Raw genomic sequence first — 15807 nt, 5'->3', positions numbered from 1 at the left:
GAACTCAGTCAATTTCAAACCACTTTATAGATTTCTCTATTTGATTTCGAATAAACTTCCAAACTTCTCTAAACATTTAGTGTATTATAAAATACTATATTATTTGCACGGAAATATCATTTTAAGATTTTACTTTTTTATCTAGAAAACTACCGTTTTCTATTTCAATTTAATTTTTATAATAGTTTCATATTTTATATTTCACCAAAAGCTCCCATTTCTCTGAACTTAAATTATTATTATCTAATTAATAATATATTAAATAAAGGTATACACTTGTACAATGAAATGTTTTTTTGAATCTGTTTGTCACAGCGACATTTTTGTGAAGTATTGTCTAATAATCTTTTTTTGGTCAACGTTTAATTCATATTATATATTTACAAGTGCAAAACAATATAGAAATGTACTCTTGTAATAAATCAACCAAATATGTACCCATGTAATAGGAATGTATTTATGTAGTTAGGTTGGGGAAATTAAATTATTTATTCAACTTGCAAATGCTTCTCATCATTGCAAACAAGGAGCAGAATTAAGATCCAAACAAATTATGATAAGTGAGACTTGCACACAACTCATTCTACATTACGAAAATAATTACATGGGACCACACTAGATTAGTGAATCACGAAACACACATATACATATTTTTTTCTTTTTCGAACACACATCTACATATATATAGTAGAAGCATAAATGTTAATATATACATATATGAGGATTTTTATTAAAAAGTTTACCAACTTTTAGTTATAAATATGTTAATAAATTCAGTCAGGGGATATAGTCATATAATTATATTTGTATTAATTTGTCATTATCAATCTCAAGCAGTAAGAAAAACCAATCAGTGTTCAGTTAAGTCTCGAATAAAAAAAAATTCCTCGCATCAAGTTTTATCACCAGACTTCGAGTTTCAGGCTGCAAACATCACATCTTATATGTGTCTAGTTGTATATTACTAAATTACCAACAATTCAACAAACCTATATATTAATATAGTACTATCTAATCTCCGTTTCATGTGCTGTAAAAGAACAATGACACACGTAGAAAGTGAGTAAAGGAATGATTAAGAAACCTTAATGGAGTTGGTTAAGTTAAAGGTATGTATAGTTAATTAAATTCCTTTTTAAACTCCATTTTAATCAGGATATGTAAACTTTGATTGGAGTGAAGCCAACTAAAGCGAGAAGATCCTCCGACCACGCGCGAGAACTACTTATGTGGACCCTCTTTTAACTAAAACTACAATGGCCCACAAGAAGTGGGGAGTGGTCCATACTCTTTTATTTGCAATGATGCTAAGATTCCTAGTATCTTTAATATGATCGCAGATGATAAACACATATCTTTGTTGTTGTTGTTGTTTTTTTTTTTTTAAACACATATCTTTGTTTCTTTATCTAAATATAACAAACAAACCGCTGTACCTATAAATTGCATGGTTTGGAAATAAAGTATAACCAAACCAAGAGCGTAGACATGTGGATTGAAACCAAACTCGAGTCTAGATCTGTTCGATTCTTGACAAACAGAGTTTGAGTATAGACGTCTAAATTCGACAAACAAAGTTTAACCCACGAATGCGCCTGGTGTTTCCATTTTGTCAAATAAATTTGAGGAGATTGTATCCTTTAGGTCGAAAGGATTTGATTTGAATGCTCCAAGTCAGATACTGTAAACTAAAGAAAATATCAAAGATTGATTCGGTCATAAAAAGAAAGAAAGACGATTTAGCATGTTAACGGTAACAAGACGACTTTTGGATCATGAAGGTTGGCAACGACGTTTGATTCAGATTCCGGCAAAAAAAAAGGTAGTGATCACAATGTACTAAAAATTATTAAGAGCTCAAATACCATACAATATAAAGATATTAATGACGTTCTCGTAACTTACAAATGAAAGCTTTACAACTCTCACATTAGTATAAAAATCTGTAGAGGACGTACATAGAAAATACACAAATGTATGTATTTTTTTGAATCTGAAGACATAATGTTAATATATTTTCCAAGTATAATGAATAAATCTAAATGGGCCTCACGTGAGGAAGCCTAAGCCGCAAATTAATGAAAAGTGTCTTCTGGGCACTTGACTTTCACTCGCAGCGATCGGACGGAGAAGAAGCTCATGGAACGGAACGGAAGCTGTGCGTTACAACTTCTCATCTTCTCTAGTCTTTAGATTTCAGCTCACTTTCTTCGTCGATTGGGCTATCGACTTTTCGGAATTTTCACTCCCGAAAACCAAAATCTTTAGTTTTCCCTCCTAACATGGAAGACGCCTACGCCAGATCTGTCACAGAGGTGCTCTGCCATTTCACTTCTCAATCTTTTTTTTTTTTTTTTTCTCTTTGACACTTGTTATCGGATTCGAAATGCGATATGATTGAGATCCCTTATAATGACAACTAACCCGGTGATGTCGTTCCCGCGAACTCTTTCACTGTGCAGGTGCTTGATTTCTTTGGGGTAGACCCAACAAAGGGTCTTTCTGATTCTCAGGTATGATGCTGTCACCGAATTGAGCTTGGAAAACTTGGAATTTGAAACTTAAACTAGTTACAGTCACTATGAAGCTACAATTTTGATTAGCCCTTGATGTTGAATTTTTGGATGGCCCAAAATTTATTATTGGTTTATTTGTAGGTTGATCATCACTCTAGGCTTTTTGGAAGGAATGGTATGTATTATTACTTCCATTTCACTTGCACTTGTTAATTTGGTCTTCATATATGTATAGGATCACCTAAGGACACAGGGAGGTTCACTGCAGATGGTGATAATAGGGTGTCTTGGTGTTTTTTCTTCTTTCCAGTGAAGCATATTGAATTTAAGCGAGCTGTAGATTATAGTGTTGGCATGTAATTTAAATTCCTAGCATTGTAAATTAACTGTTAAGTACACAGATTACAAATTTGTTGTTACCTTTGCTTGTACAGTCCGTATGAATTCTAATACTGATGCACAGTCTGAGTGTTCGTCAGTAAAAAATCCTGCATGTGATTGTCTGAGCGATGAAACTTCGGAAATTAGTCTGCTTTAAGTGGAAAGAGCATACCTTTTTTCATTTATTCATTGTCTTCTTAGCTCTGATCGTATCTTTTATTTTTTTTTTGCATGTCTTTTCACATGACCTGCAGTTCTGCCCGAAGAGAAAAGTAAGTTGTCAAAAACTGTCTTAGAAATTCATCCTTACTTCCATAATCATATGTGCTTAGAGGTTCACTGAAAAAGATGTGAGCTCCTAAATTGTTCTAGCGCTGTGATGATTATTCCAATTTTGGCATTGTATTTCATTTTTGTTTTCACGTGTTTATCTGGTTCATTTGTCTAGAATAGAAGCTGTTCTGTTACAAAAGCATTTTTAGGTATCCTTAGCTCCTTTTGAGACTCACTTAGCTGATTCTGTTAGATCTTCCTTATACTTCCTCAGTTCCTCTTAACACATCGACCTAGCCTTTTCTAATGATGTTATCTCGGAGGAGTATTTAGTACTCCCCTGACATGTGCCAATTTTCTTACGCTCTTCTTCTTAACTGAACGCAGGAACTCCATTCTGGAAACTGGTTCTGAAACAGTTTGATGATTTACTTGTTAAGATATTGATTGTGGCTGCAGTTGTCTCTTTCGTATTGGCTTTGGCCAATGGAGAGACTGGTTTAACAGCATTTCTGGAGCCTTTTGTAAGTTACGATATCTTTTTTTGTCACTCAGCCTTCATATAATCGTTGACCAAATAGTTAACTTCTTTTATTTGGTCAACTGGACCGGCTAGTGGTTCTTTCTGGCGGAGTTTAATGTTTTAATCTTGTTTTTCTTTTCTCTCCGTGGTCTTTGTGAAATTTAATTAATTATGTTTTTCTTTAGACTGACTATTCTTATGCCCTAAATAAAATATCTATAAGCCAGACTAGAATTAGGGTTCAGCATTACTAGGTTTCAGTCTTGTTATATGATTTCATGAAATTTACAATATGATTGTACCCTCACCAAGACTTCCATAAACTAGATTTTGAAATTGAAGCTTTCTTTGAGTATCACATTCTTTTCTGGATTTACTATTCCTCGCAGGTAATTCTGCTGATATTGGCTGCAAATGCAGCGGTGGGGGTGATTACAGAGACTAATGCTGAGAAGGCTCTCGAGGTAGTTTTTATGCTACGGTTTAAGTGATGACATATTTGCAGATACATATCACTGTATCAGATATCCGTTAAAATCAGTTACTTTTATATATACTGGACAGTACAAGATCATGTTTTTCTCTCTGTCCCCAATGTTTTTGTCAGGGGTACAACAGACACTAATTTGCTAGAAGATCATGTTAAGTTTAGATCTTATTTTGTTTGTAAGTTGTAACACAGATGTGTTTTCTTTGTCCTGTTGTAGGAGCTACGTGCCTACCAAGCAAATATAGCGACAGTGTTGCGAAATGGTACTTAGATAATAAGTCGAGTGATTACTTTTACTGCAAAAATTACGCTGAGTGTATGTCCTTTCAGTTTTTTTTTTATTCTTATATCAGATTATAATTTAAAGTGCTTATCATCCTGACTTGTTTTGCTGTTGTTATCTCCTCTAGAAACTCTTTGTATCTTGTGTGGCCTATTAGTCAATAGCTTATTGCATTATGCTCCCAATCCTCTAGGTTGTGTCTAAAATGACAATTAATGAAATTATGATTTAGGTATTTAAAAATTCGCACTTCCTGTTTTTTTTTTTTTTTTTTTTTCCTTTTTGGCTTGGGACGTTGTTCCAGTTTTTGGATATCTGCAAGTTGTCTAGGTTGAAGGCATTCCATATTAACACGTATATAACGGCAGGGTGCTTCTCTATACTACCGGCAACAGAGCTGGTGCCAGGCGACATTGTTGAAGTAACTGGTATGTGTGCTCTATCTCACTCAAATGCAGTTTTGTAGCAATGGCTTAGACTTTTGCTAAATTCATATAAGGCTGATTTTCTTGACGCTTGCATGCTAAACAGTTGGATGTAAGATTCCAGCTGACCTGAGGATGATCGAGATGTCTAGCAATGAGTTACGAGTGGATCAAGCAATTCTGACTGGTATGTCATTGTGCTACTGATAAAATTTTATTTGCGTAGCCACAAGAACTATATATGCCAGTTGGTGATTAGTACAGCTTCATGTCAACCCTATTCTCGATCAATTTGTGAACATGCATTTTCTAAAAACATTATAGTTTCAACAATAATAGTGGCTCTTTTCATGTTGATTAAAGTTCAAGTGATCACTTGCAGTGCAGTATATTCATACTCTCACTAACAATTATTTTCCCCGGAAATTGCAGGTGAAAGCTGTTCTGTGGAGAAAGATGTTGACTGTACGTTAACAACAAATGCTGTCTACCAAGACAAGAAGAATATTTTATTTTCGGTAGGAGTTACTCATACCCGCATTAGCTTATTGTCTTTTCATTTAATGACCTAGAGACCTAGTGCTACTTCATGCTTACACCATAACTAGCTGTATTATTCTTATTTTTCTCTCATTATTAGAATTTACGCTCTACAACCTGTTGTAGTCACTTATTTCTGGTTCCAGCTAGCTCTTTATCCCCTTTTTTGTGTGTTTAATTAGAATATGTAATGTCTGCCAGGGAACTGATGTGGTCGCTGGTAGGGGGAGGGCTGTTGTCATTGGAGTTGGTTCTAACACCGCGATGGGCAGTATACACGATTCTATGTTGCACACAGATGATGTAAGCTATCAATATTCTTTCATTTCTATCTGGAAATGCACTATGTGCATTTTTCATATGCTTTCTGACCGGCCAGAACTCTCTAATAAAAGAAGGTTATATAACTTTTATTGTACGATTGCATCAAATTGCTTCCAGTGAATTGTTTGCGCTTTTGGCATGGTAGACTTATTTCCTGCTGTAAAGTATAGTTTCGGCATCCTATTTGGAAGTTCTTTTCCTTCTATTTTGGAGTGCGTCATAACAAGGCTTTTCTTTCTTACTTGTAAATGTCACTTTCACAGGAGGCAACTCCGTTGAAAAAAAAGCTGGACGAGTTTGGCAGCTTTTTGGCTAAGGTGATTTTTTTTTTTTTGAAAGTTTAGATTTTTCAAGTGTTGAGGTACTTTAATTACAAGACTGGGTGGAGTTGTCTTTCCGTTGGATGTCTAATTCTCTCAGTTGTCAGCATTTCTTAATTGTGTCTGAGAAGTGTGAATGAGTTAAAAATAAAAGATTTGTCAAAGGACTGGCGTGACAGAGATCTCTTGCTGAGATTATAGTTAGTTAATTTCATTGATAAATATGTTTTTCAACATAATTTGAAGTTCTCAGAATGTATTATCCTATTCTGTATGTATAGGTTATTGCGGGGATTTGTGTCCTTGTGTGGGTTGTCAACATTGGTCACTTCAGTGACCCTTCTCACGGTGGATTTTTCAAAGGCGCAATTCACTATTTTAAGGTAAAGAAATTTGTTGCTCTCTTATGTCAGTTTTGAATTCTTAGTTAGGGAGTACATAATCAGTTACGTCTGTTCCACTCTTACTGTGATATCAAAAGATATATGTCGCTTCTCTTTTCATTCGCTGACGTCCCTAGACAAGAAGGCAGGCAGGTTCAAAATAATAACCTGAGAATTATCAACCCACTAAATAGACTTTCAACATTTACATAGCGCAAGTCACAAAGATAAGAAATAATTGTGCTGCACTGAGTGGAGTATATCCTTTTGTATCCATCCTATCAAACTTTGTTGAATATCAAGTTAAAGGTTAAGTCACAAATTATGGTGATGTAAACCCGGAAGCTTGTAACCAGGTCCTTTTACCAACTTAAATTATGCCATATATGTATCTTTGGTGACAGGTTAGTTGCTTTACCTTTATTTTACCAGATTGCAGTTGCCCTTGCTGTTGCAGCTATTCCTGAAGGACTTCCTGCTGTTGTTACAACGTAAGTGTTCACTAATTCCATTATTAGAAGATAGCAATATTAGCAGAAACTAGTGATATCTTGGAGACAGCGTTTCCCAGAGAAGTAGCGGGCTCTTGTGATCATCAAATGACCGTTTTGTTTCAAGTTTCAGTTCCCTTTAATGTTGATTGAGTCTGAAATGCTTTGAAACTAGTCATCTTCCACGTTGGGAGTTTACCCTGGTTATAATACTGGTTATGATGCTTTCGGTATCTAGGTGTTTAGCTCTTGGAACAAAGAAAATGGCTCGTTTGAATGCCATTGTACGGTCATTGCCATCTGTCGAGACACTTGGTTGCACTACTGTAATATGCAGTGACAAGACTGGAACATTGACAACCAATATGATGTCGGTGTCTAAGGTTAGCATGTTATCCCTCAGTGCTCGAGCCTGTTAACTCTTATTCATGGTATCTCCGCCACTTGCGATTTTCTAACTGGATTTTTTCTAGGAAATATCTTGGGTAGGCAAATCTTGGCAATGTAGTTCATGTGTAAAATACACATACCCGTATATGTCTGCAATTTTGCATGTCTGGGAAGTAGCCAAATAGATATTTCAGGTCTAGTTAAGAAGGATTAACAATATTGCTTGTAGATCTTGTGCTTTTGCGAATAACTAATCACAACTATAATTACATTTCTGTATATAAACTTTCTCTTTGTGGTGTCTCAAATAGAAGATTTGAATAGTCTTGATCTTGTGCTTGTATGTCAGATATGTGTCGTCCAATCTGTAGACCGTGGTCCTATGATTAATGAATTCAATGTTAGTGGGACAACTTATGCACCAGAAGGCACTGTCTTTGACAGCAATGGGCAGCAGGTAAATATTACTTCTCCTATGGACTATATAAGTAACCTACTATTTCATACATGACACTTGTGAAGATTACTGGTAGTTTTGCTTTACCTACATGCTCACAAACTACTGCACCCACACAAGGACAGCTTGAACGGAAAATTTCGTCTCAGGATTGATTAATAATGTTATCTGGATACTTGATGACAATAGAACCAAAAATTGACAATCTACCGTGCCCGATAATTGAGGGAGGAAGAGAGGGAAAATTAATAAACTTACGGTTTTCTTCCTTCCCTTTTGAATCATACTTGTAAAAGAATCATGTTTTCTTTCGTCTTTTAATCTTTTTATGCATTTTCTCGTATTTGATATTCCTCATTTATCTTTTGTTTTTTTGAAATTTCACGGAGTTCTTTTATCATCTTGATTATCCCACAAATGTCAATGATTTGTCATCGTGAAAGATAAAAGACGAAAACCCTATAACAAACTACACGAACATGCCTTGTAACAACACACAACATTGTTAAGATAAGATGCTCTTTTCTTTTGCAGCTTGACTTCCCTGCTCAATCACCTTGCCTTCATCATTTAGCAATGTGTTCATCACTCTGCAATGATTCCATTTTGCAATACAATCCAGACAAGGATTCTTATGAAAAAATTGGAGAGTCAACTGAAGTTGCTCTTCGAGTTCTTGCAGAAAAGGCATGGAACATAACAGACTGTTTCTTGTCATCTTACAATAGACCCTGCACAGAGGTTGAACTTAACTAAGTCTAGTATATGTGAAGTACCATCCAACTTGCTTTCTGTTGCTTGTTTTCAGGTTGGCCTCCCTGGTTTTGATTCAATGCCTTCTGCTCTAAACATGTTGAGCAATCATGAACGTGCATCATACTGTAACCATTATTGGGAAAACCAATTTAAAAAGGTGTGGCTCTAGTAGAACGAACCTATTATGGGATGTGCTGACTGTCGTTTTACATGGAAAAAAACGTTTGTATTTCGAAATGAGTAATTGATGGTCACCTTTATCATAAAACTTTTCAGGTTTATGTTTTAGAGTTTACACGTGACCGCAAAATGATGAGCGTTCTATGTAGCCATAAGCAAATGGATGTAATGTTTTCAAAGGGTGCTCCAGAGAGTATAATTGCTAGGTGTACTAAACTTCTCTGCAACGTTGATGGTTCTGTTGTTCCTCTAACTGCTGCTGTCCGTGCAGAACTTGATTCGAGGTTCCACAGGTTAGACATCTGCTCGTTTAATGAGAATTTTTATTAAATTTTCTAATTACTTCATAATGGTTTTCTATTGATGCTTGTATTGTCACGTCTTATGTTCATTCTGTTAAAGATTTGAATGAAGTAGTTATTCCAACTTTAACCATGTCTCTCTGTAACAGTTTTGGAGATGAAACATTGAGATGCTTAGCATTAGCATTTAAAACCGTGCCCCATGGTCAACAAACTATTTCCTATGATAATGAGAACGACCTGACGTTTATTGGGTTGGTAGGCCTTTCTTTCAAATATGATGGATTCAAATGTGTTTACTTCGTCATTTTTATTGTACTGTTAAGACTTGCTCATCTTGTGCTTCCTTTGAAGGTGGGAATAGTTGATCCACCAAGGGAAGAAGTGAGAGATGCTATGCTTGCGTGTATGACTGCTGGGATACGTGTTATAGTTGTAACCGGGGATAACAAGGTACTAGAAAACCGAGCAAATGTGGTTTGTTGATTATTTACATCCTTTTGGTGCTTATTCTGATTAGCATGAAACTTCAGTCTACAGCGGAGTCACTATGTAGAAAAATAGGGGCATTCGACAATCTGGTCGACTTTTCTGGTCTGTCTTACACCGCTTCTGAATTTGAACGGCTTCCAGCGGTGCAACAAACTCTAGCATTGCGACGGATGACACTTTTTTCCAGGTATTTGTTCATCAGTTTCTTTATTGAAGGTGTTTTTAGAAGCAAGGAACTGGCATTTTGAATTATCATGCGCATTTTTGTTTATTTTCTAAAGTTCGAGTTATACTCGTTTATTAGAAACCGTAAGTTTCTGCGTGTAGGGTTGAACCTTCCCACAAAAGGATGCTTGTTGAAGCCCTACAGAACCAAAATGAAGTGGTAATTCCCCCTGTTCACTAAGTGTCATTCATTACATTTCTTCTTTTTTTGTCTGCGTTTAAATACATTCCTTCACATTTTGCGTTAGTGGCTTTGTTTGAAGTTTTTATGTTTGTTAACATTTGTACTTATTAAAGAAAAAAACTTCATGCTTCTAACAGTCGAACCCATGAATCTTGTTCTCCTAGGTGGCAATGACTGGTGACGGCGTTAATGATGCCCCTGCATTAAAGAAAGCTGACATTGGGATTGCCATGGGTTCTGGAACAGCTGTAGCCAAGGTATCTACCTTGTGTTAGTTTTCGATTATCATCCTGTGTGACTTGATATTTCTTTGTACTCTAAAACTTATTATCATCTTTAGAATCATACTCATTATATGTTGTCCATGTGCTTCTATCTTGATCTCTTCCTCTCGTCCAGAACACAGTAATCCATTGACATGGGAATTTTGTCCTCCATCTTTGTGTCCTTGCACAGTCGTTAATTTTTTTTTTTTTTTTAATTTTTGCAATCAAAACGAAAAATATTTTGAAAAATGTTTCCGGTTTTTGCTGTTGTCATAGTAGTGATACCATTTACTATAGACAATTATTCTGACCTCGCAAACTACTTAAAGCTACTGACACTGGACTCGTCATTTCTTCAGTAATCTGGTTGCCGAGGGTTCATAGCTCTATTCTCTTCTCCGTTTAACCTATTTTTCTCTAATTGTACCTGCATTCCAGAGTGCTTCAGATATGGTTTTGGCGGATGATAATTTCGCTTCAATAGTTGCGGTATGTTGGTTTTCTTTCATTTTTATGGTCATTCCTCTATGCTTGATTCTGGCATACACTTTGCATAGTTGTTCAGCGTGGTTTTCAATATGTTTGAGCTGCGTAGCTCTTTTAGACGAACTAGATAAGATTGCTAAGAATATCAGTCTAGGTAATATAAAAGATTGGGTGCCTTTATAATTGGATTCAGGCACTAATTGGTAAATTTGGGATGTAGCTTGTTTTTTTTTTAGTTATGATACTTTATATATAAGAAATTGTACTCTTCATAAAGTGAAGAACGAAATTGTGGTCTGTATATATGAAAACATTATATATTCATATACTACTTGCATCAAACTAAAATCTTAACCAATCATTGTCCCCAGTCCCCATGTCTAATATAAGGCTACAAATCACACTGCAGTATCTTCGTTGAAGCACCTCCTAAAGTGTTTCTCTTCTTGACAGGCTGTTGCAGAAGGAAGGGCTATTTATAATAACACGAAGCAATTCATTAGATACATGATCTCTTCAAATATAGGGGAAGTGGTCTGTATATTTGTGGCAGCTGTACTGGGAATCCCTGATACCCTGGCGCCTGTGAGTTTGTTTAGTCTGAAACTAACTTTCTCATCTCAATGAATTCTCCAGTCCATTCGCACCAATTTTTGTGATAGTCTTTTTCTGCAAATTTTCCTTTTATAAAGCTTGTCTAAATCTATGATTGTTATGGTTAAAAAACATTGTAGGTTCAACTTTTATGGGTCAATTTGGTAACGGATGGATTGCCTGCCACTGCCATTGGATTTAATAAACAAGATTCCGATGTGATGAAGGCAAAACCCCGAAAGGTAGCAGCTGTAACTGTACAGTAATAATAATTGCTGTCGCATGTTTTATGTCCCCTTCCAAACTTTATGGGTTTCCAATGATGATAGTGCCTAGGCTGTAACTTGAAGAAGGGACTTGGGAATTCTCAATTAACGATTTCCTGTAGTGTGCTAATTTCTTTTCATACTACTCGGACCTCGTATCCTCAATTTTTTTCTTTTTATTGTTGAACTCCAGGTTGGTGAAGCAGTAGTCACTGGGTGGTTATTTTTCCGGTATTTGGTTATCGGAGGTATAAGAAAAATGATGGCTCTGTAACTTCGAGCATTTAGACATCAAAAATACCTATTTGCTTGACTTGTTTATCTCTCTTTGCAGTTTATGTCGGTCTGGCAACTGTTGCTGGCTTTATATGGTGGTTTGTTTACTCTGATGGTGGTCCTAAACTTACTTACAGTGAACTGGTTAGGTTTTATCTCCAGCTAAATCGTACATATTATTTCATCGATGAATCTCATTTTTTGTACATTTTTCACTACCCATGTGTGTCAACCTCCGCATTTTCGAAGTTATTGCCCAAGTTCCTGATCATTCAATTCAAATCAAGCGTTATTATCTCTAATGGAATCTGTTTCATTGTATTATTTCAGATGAACTTTGAAACATGCGCACTTAGAGAGACAACTTATCCATGCAGCATATTTGAGGATCGGCATCCATCAACTGTGGCTATGACAGTTCTTGTTGTTGTAGAAATGTTTAATGCTCTCAATAACCTCAGCGAAAATCAATCCCTTCTGTAAGTGTAGCTTCTTCCTTTCTTTCTTTCCTTGTTATCGGCTTATTTCTGTTACGATTCGCTACAGCATCATAGTGTACTGCGTTAGTTATTCTTAACTATTTCAAACAACATAATGCTACTGTATACACTATAAGCGGTGGAGTCTCATCCACGAACAAACATTGGATAATGCAACTTGACGAGTTTGCTACGTGATCATTTATATTTAGCTTTACTAAAGATGGTTATGCGATTGCAGGGTTATAACCCCACGGAGTAATTTATGGCTTGTTGGTTCCATTATCCTGACAATGGTTCTGCACATGCTAATATTATATGTTCATCCACTGGCAGTCTTATTTTCTGTAAGTTTACTCGCTTCCGCAAATCTTGTATGTATCCGTTTTCTTCTTTTCAGTCTCTCTCAAGTTAACTGTTTTATAGGTCACTCCATTGTCCTGGGCCGAGTGGACGGCGGTTCTGTATCTTTCGTTTCCAGTAAGTAATTCTCACTTTTAGCTTCTTCTGCATAGTCAACTAGAACTCTCATGGAAACTTTCACAGTGGAACTTTACCTTGCCATACACCACCATAGTTCTCATATGGATGGAAATTTGTTAAGGAAAAGCATGACAATAGGCAGATCAAAAGATATGAGATGAAATCCTCGAAAAAGATAATTAAATTGAATCTTTTTGTAAATACTGCAGGTTATTATCATCGATGAGATTCTGAAGTTCCTCTCTAGAAATACTGGTAATGCTTACTACGGTCATTTTGTGGCTTTTCATACCGTTAATCGTTTCAACCGAACTAAAAGTTAATACAGAGGCCATGAATCTTGGTCCATCGACCATGAGATTCTGAACTTAACAGAGGAACTGATAATCATTGGTCCTGATTCTGATGTGTTGTTCTACTGTGGTGTCAATGTAGGCATGAGATTCAGATTCAGATTCAGGAAGATTGATTTACTCCCCAAGGACCGGCGTGACAAGTAGGAGAAGAAAACAAGAGATGGCTTCTTTTTTTCATACAGAGTTTTGGCTTTTATAGATACATCAACACACAGGAAAGACTCTTGGGAGATTCTAATGCAATCCAAAAAAGCTCTAATACCATAAACCATAAAACTTTTTTGGCTTTTGATTTCCTTTTTTTTTGTACCAAATTACACTGTATTCTTACATCAAACAGTCTCTACTGCTTTTTATCAAGTTATATATGCATTGTGGTTAGCAGAGTTTCAGATTATCATTAGCATTCCAACATTTACATCTTAAATACTCAGTTTCAGAGTTGTCCAAGTCTCATTCATTAAAGCTCCAGCTAGGGGCAAATAAAGGAATTTGCATACTATAAAGTAAGAGGATAGTATTAAGTCATTTCACATGAAAATGAAAAAGGAGATAGTCTATTTTTTAAGTCGAATAAACGTAAAAAATTTTGATTAGGCATTTCACTGTTTCGTAATGTCGATCATCGAACAAGACGTAATTCATTAGAAAAATATTGTTTTAATCATCGAGCAGCCCTCTTTTCTTTTTTCTTTTGTTAATCATCGAGCAGCCCTATGACAGCATATAATACTGTGGCCACTGGAGACAAAACAACAATATTATAACTATAAAAAAAACAAAGGAAAAGTTTATAAAATAAGATAACTCACAACTCACAAGCTTTCCGTGAATTAGTGGTAAGCACAATGCTTTCCTTGCTTTAGTAATCAATAATCATCATATCAAATAAAAAAGAACTCAATCAATCACATGATACATAAAAAAAAAAAATGATATGTTTATAGTAGAACAAACTTCTTTAATATCAGTAGAAATTTTATATCAGAAAATATCACTTTATGGGGTTAACCATTATGGTACGAGAACTGTTAATTCCCACATAAATATTTAAATGTGAACAGTCATAATTATGGCAAGAAAATTAGTAAAACTAAAACTTCTGAGAAATACACTTGACTAATAAATTCGATTCAAAGTTAAAACTATAAGTTTTTTTTTTTAGTAGCGATGAGATAGTGACATACATAATGCATATTGATTCTTTGAAAATCTCTCTAAACAAAGTATTAAAAAAAAACAAGACTTGAAAATTAAAACGAATATTCAAACCTCAGAACTTAAACCTTTTTTTGGGTCAGAACTTAAACTTAGAAACCCAAATTCATATGTAATTAGGCTAAACTTCCAATATAACCGAAACTTGGATTCGCAATATAAACCAAGTTTGCATTGGAAACGAGAGTAGTTTATCGACTACTATTATTATTCATGTTGCACAAAATCGAGCTGAAAAAATATCACAAACAATCCACAATTTACTAAAATCAAACCCAAAAAAAAAGAAACTAAAAACTAAAATTTGGGGCTACCAGTAACAGCATATGATTTGCTACGAGGATACAAGAGATCAGAGACTTTCTTCGTCTTCTTCATCTTCGGATTCACAGATCCTTCCTCTGTTTCTTCCTCTTCCTCTATCCTCCCCATCCCCACGCTCGAGCTCTTCGGCAACCTTCCTTGCTTCTTCTGCTTCTGCTCCTTCTCCTGTTGCAGCTTCTCTTGTATGAACATGTCGATCTCATTCTTGTGCCCTAAACTCCTAACCGACGCGGCTCTCACTAGCTCGCTGTAATCGTCGTCAATCCCGAAATCGGTGGTTCTCCGGGAAGATGCGGAGGAGGAAAAGGCGGCGGAAGAGGAGCTCCGGCTTCTCGGAAAAGGACCGGAGACGGAGGCGGTGGAGGAATAATGAGTCCGAGCTGCGCAGCCGGTGATGCTTCTCACGTAGAGATCACGTGCCTTTCCTAAAGCTCTAAGAGGGGTTAAGATTATTCTCAAGAACTTGTTCTGGTTTTGTCCTCTGTTTCTCATGCTCTGTTTTGGTTTTTTTTCCAAAAGATGGTTTTGTTTTTGTGTTTGGTTGAAAGATAGGTTTGGTTTTTTGGAGTCTGATCTGGTTTTTAAGGGTCTTATTTGTTGATTTTTTTTTTAAGTATTAAATTAAAACGAGTGTTAAAGGAGAAATAATTGAGAGAATCAAACGTGACTTTGAGGATTTGTTTAGATTTTTATTTAAAAAAGTTGGTTTAGGAAAATAATTGTCGAAATAGTGTTGGAGTCACAACGTCCCATTGATCGAAAATTCTATCATTAACTATTTTAGATCACAGTTTCTAGTATAGTAGTTTTTAATTTTCACTATTACGTTATATGAATTATTTATAGATAGAAATGAATAGATTATTGTACTAACGTGAATACATTTGAGAAATGAATCAAGATTTCATATTGAAATTTGCATAAAATAAAGGATAGTTTTTAATTTAAGTGCATAATATTGGATTAGTCATAAGACTGTATGAAGAAATGACGCCGGCTTCAGTTTATCTTCATTCTTTCGCGTTTTGTTTTTCTTTGTTCAACTTAAAATGTCAAAAAAATACGAATGTCACAGCCTGAATGTACGGATTAGTCAAAGGTTGTAGATTTGTCGTCAAGTCGTC

At 35.6% G+C, this 15807-nt stretch overlaps 2 protein-coding genes across 3 annotated transcripts; one reads left to right on the top strand and one right to left on the bottom strand.

Moving 5' to 3' along the window:
* Window positions 1-2100: 2100 nt before the first annotated feature.
* On the top strand, window positions 2101-13533 carry LOC18993861 (calcium-transporting ATPase 3, endoplasmic reticulum-type). Of its 2 annotated transcripts, none has more exons than XM_006417430.2 (34): window positions 2101-2315; window positions 2463-2513; window positions 2658-2691; window positions 3152-3169; window positions 3558-3694; window positions 4083-4157; window positions 4401-4446; window positions 4835-4894; window positions 4998-5078; window positions 5324-5409; window positions 5633-5734; window positions 6019-6072; window positions 6357-6458; window positions 6891-6949; window positions 7188-7332; window positions 7689-7796; window positions 8331-8483; window positions 8605-8709; window positions 8829-9025; window positions 9184-9292; window positions 9389-9487; window positions 9568-9713; window positions 9854-9911; window positions 10100-10192; window positions 10640-10690; window positions 11141-11272; window positions 11422-11523; window positions 11741-11795; window positions 11882-11967; window positions 12154-12302; window positions 12544-12649; window positions 12729-12782; window positions 12995-13040; window positions 13221-13533. In XM_006417430.2, the coding sequence occupies exons 1-34, from the start codon at window positions 2283-2285 to the stop codon at window positions 13283-13285; spliced, it is 2997 nt and encodes a 998-aa protein (XP_006417493.1). In that variant the 5' UTR covers window positions 2101-2282; the 3' UTR covers window positions 13286-13533. The 2 variants fall into 2 exon arrangements, with proteins under 2 accessions (XP_006417493.1, XP_024008124.1); XM_024152356.1 differs by having other exon boundaries at window positions 8331-8537.
* Window positions 13534-14472: 939 nt separating this feature from the next.
* Window positions 14473-15356, bottom strand: LOC112084094. The gene has a single exon (XM_024152919.1). The coding sequence runs from the start codon at window positions 15173-15175 to the stop codon at window positions 14657-14659; it is 519 nt and encodes a 172-aa protein (XP_024008687.1). The 5' UTR covers window positions 15176-15356; the 3' UTR covers window positions 14473-14656.
* Window positions 15357-15807: the final 451 nt, after the last annotated feature.

The sequence above is a fragment of the Eutrema salsugineum genome, unplaced genomic scaffold, assembly GCF_000478725.1.
Source record: "Eutrema salsugineum unplaced genomic scaffold, Eutsalg1_0 scaffold_5, whole genome shotgun sequence".
NCBI lineage: Eukaryota > Viridiplantae > Streptophyta > Magnoliopsida > Brassicales > Brassicaceae > Eutrema > Eutrema salsugineum.
The sequence above is the reverse complement of the archived record's forward strand: the minus strand, read 5'-3'. Positions and strand labels throughout refer to the sequence as shown.

Bases quoted from the DNA above. Each gene is read 5' to 3' on its own strand.
- LOC18993861 (XM_024152356.1), top strand. From the start codon at position 2,283: ATGGAAGACGCCTACGCCAGATCTGTCACAGAG. The intron at 3,695-4,082 runs GTAAGTTACGAT...TATTCCTCGCAG, and splicing joins CAGCATTTCTGGAGCCTTTT to GTAATTCTGCTGATATTGGC. The intron at 9,026-9,183 runs GTTAGACATCTG...TCTCTGTAACAG, and splicing joins CTTGATTCGAGGTTCCACAG to TTTTGGAGATGAAACATTGA.
- LOC112084094 (XM_024152919.1), bottom strand. From the start codon at position 15,175: ATGAGAAACAGAGGACAAAACCAGAACAAGTTCTTGAGAATAATCTTA.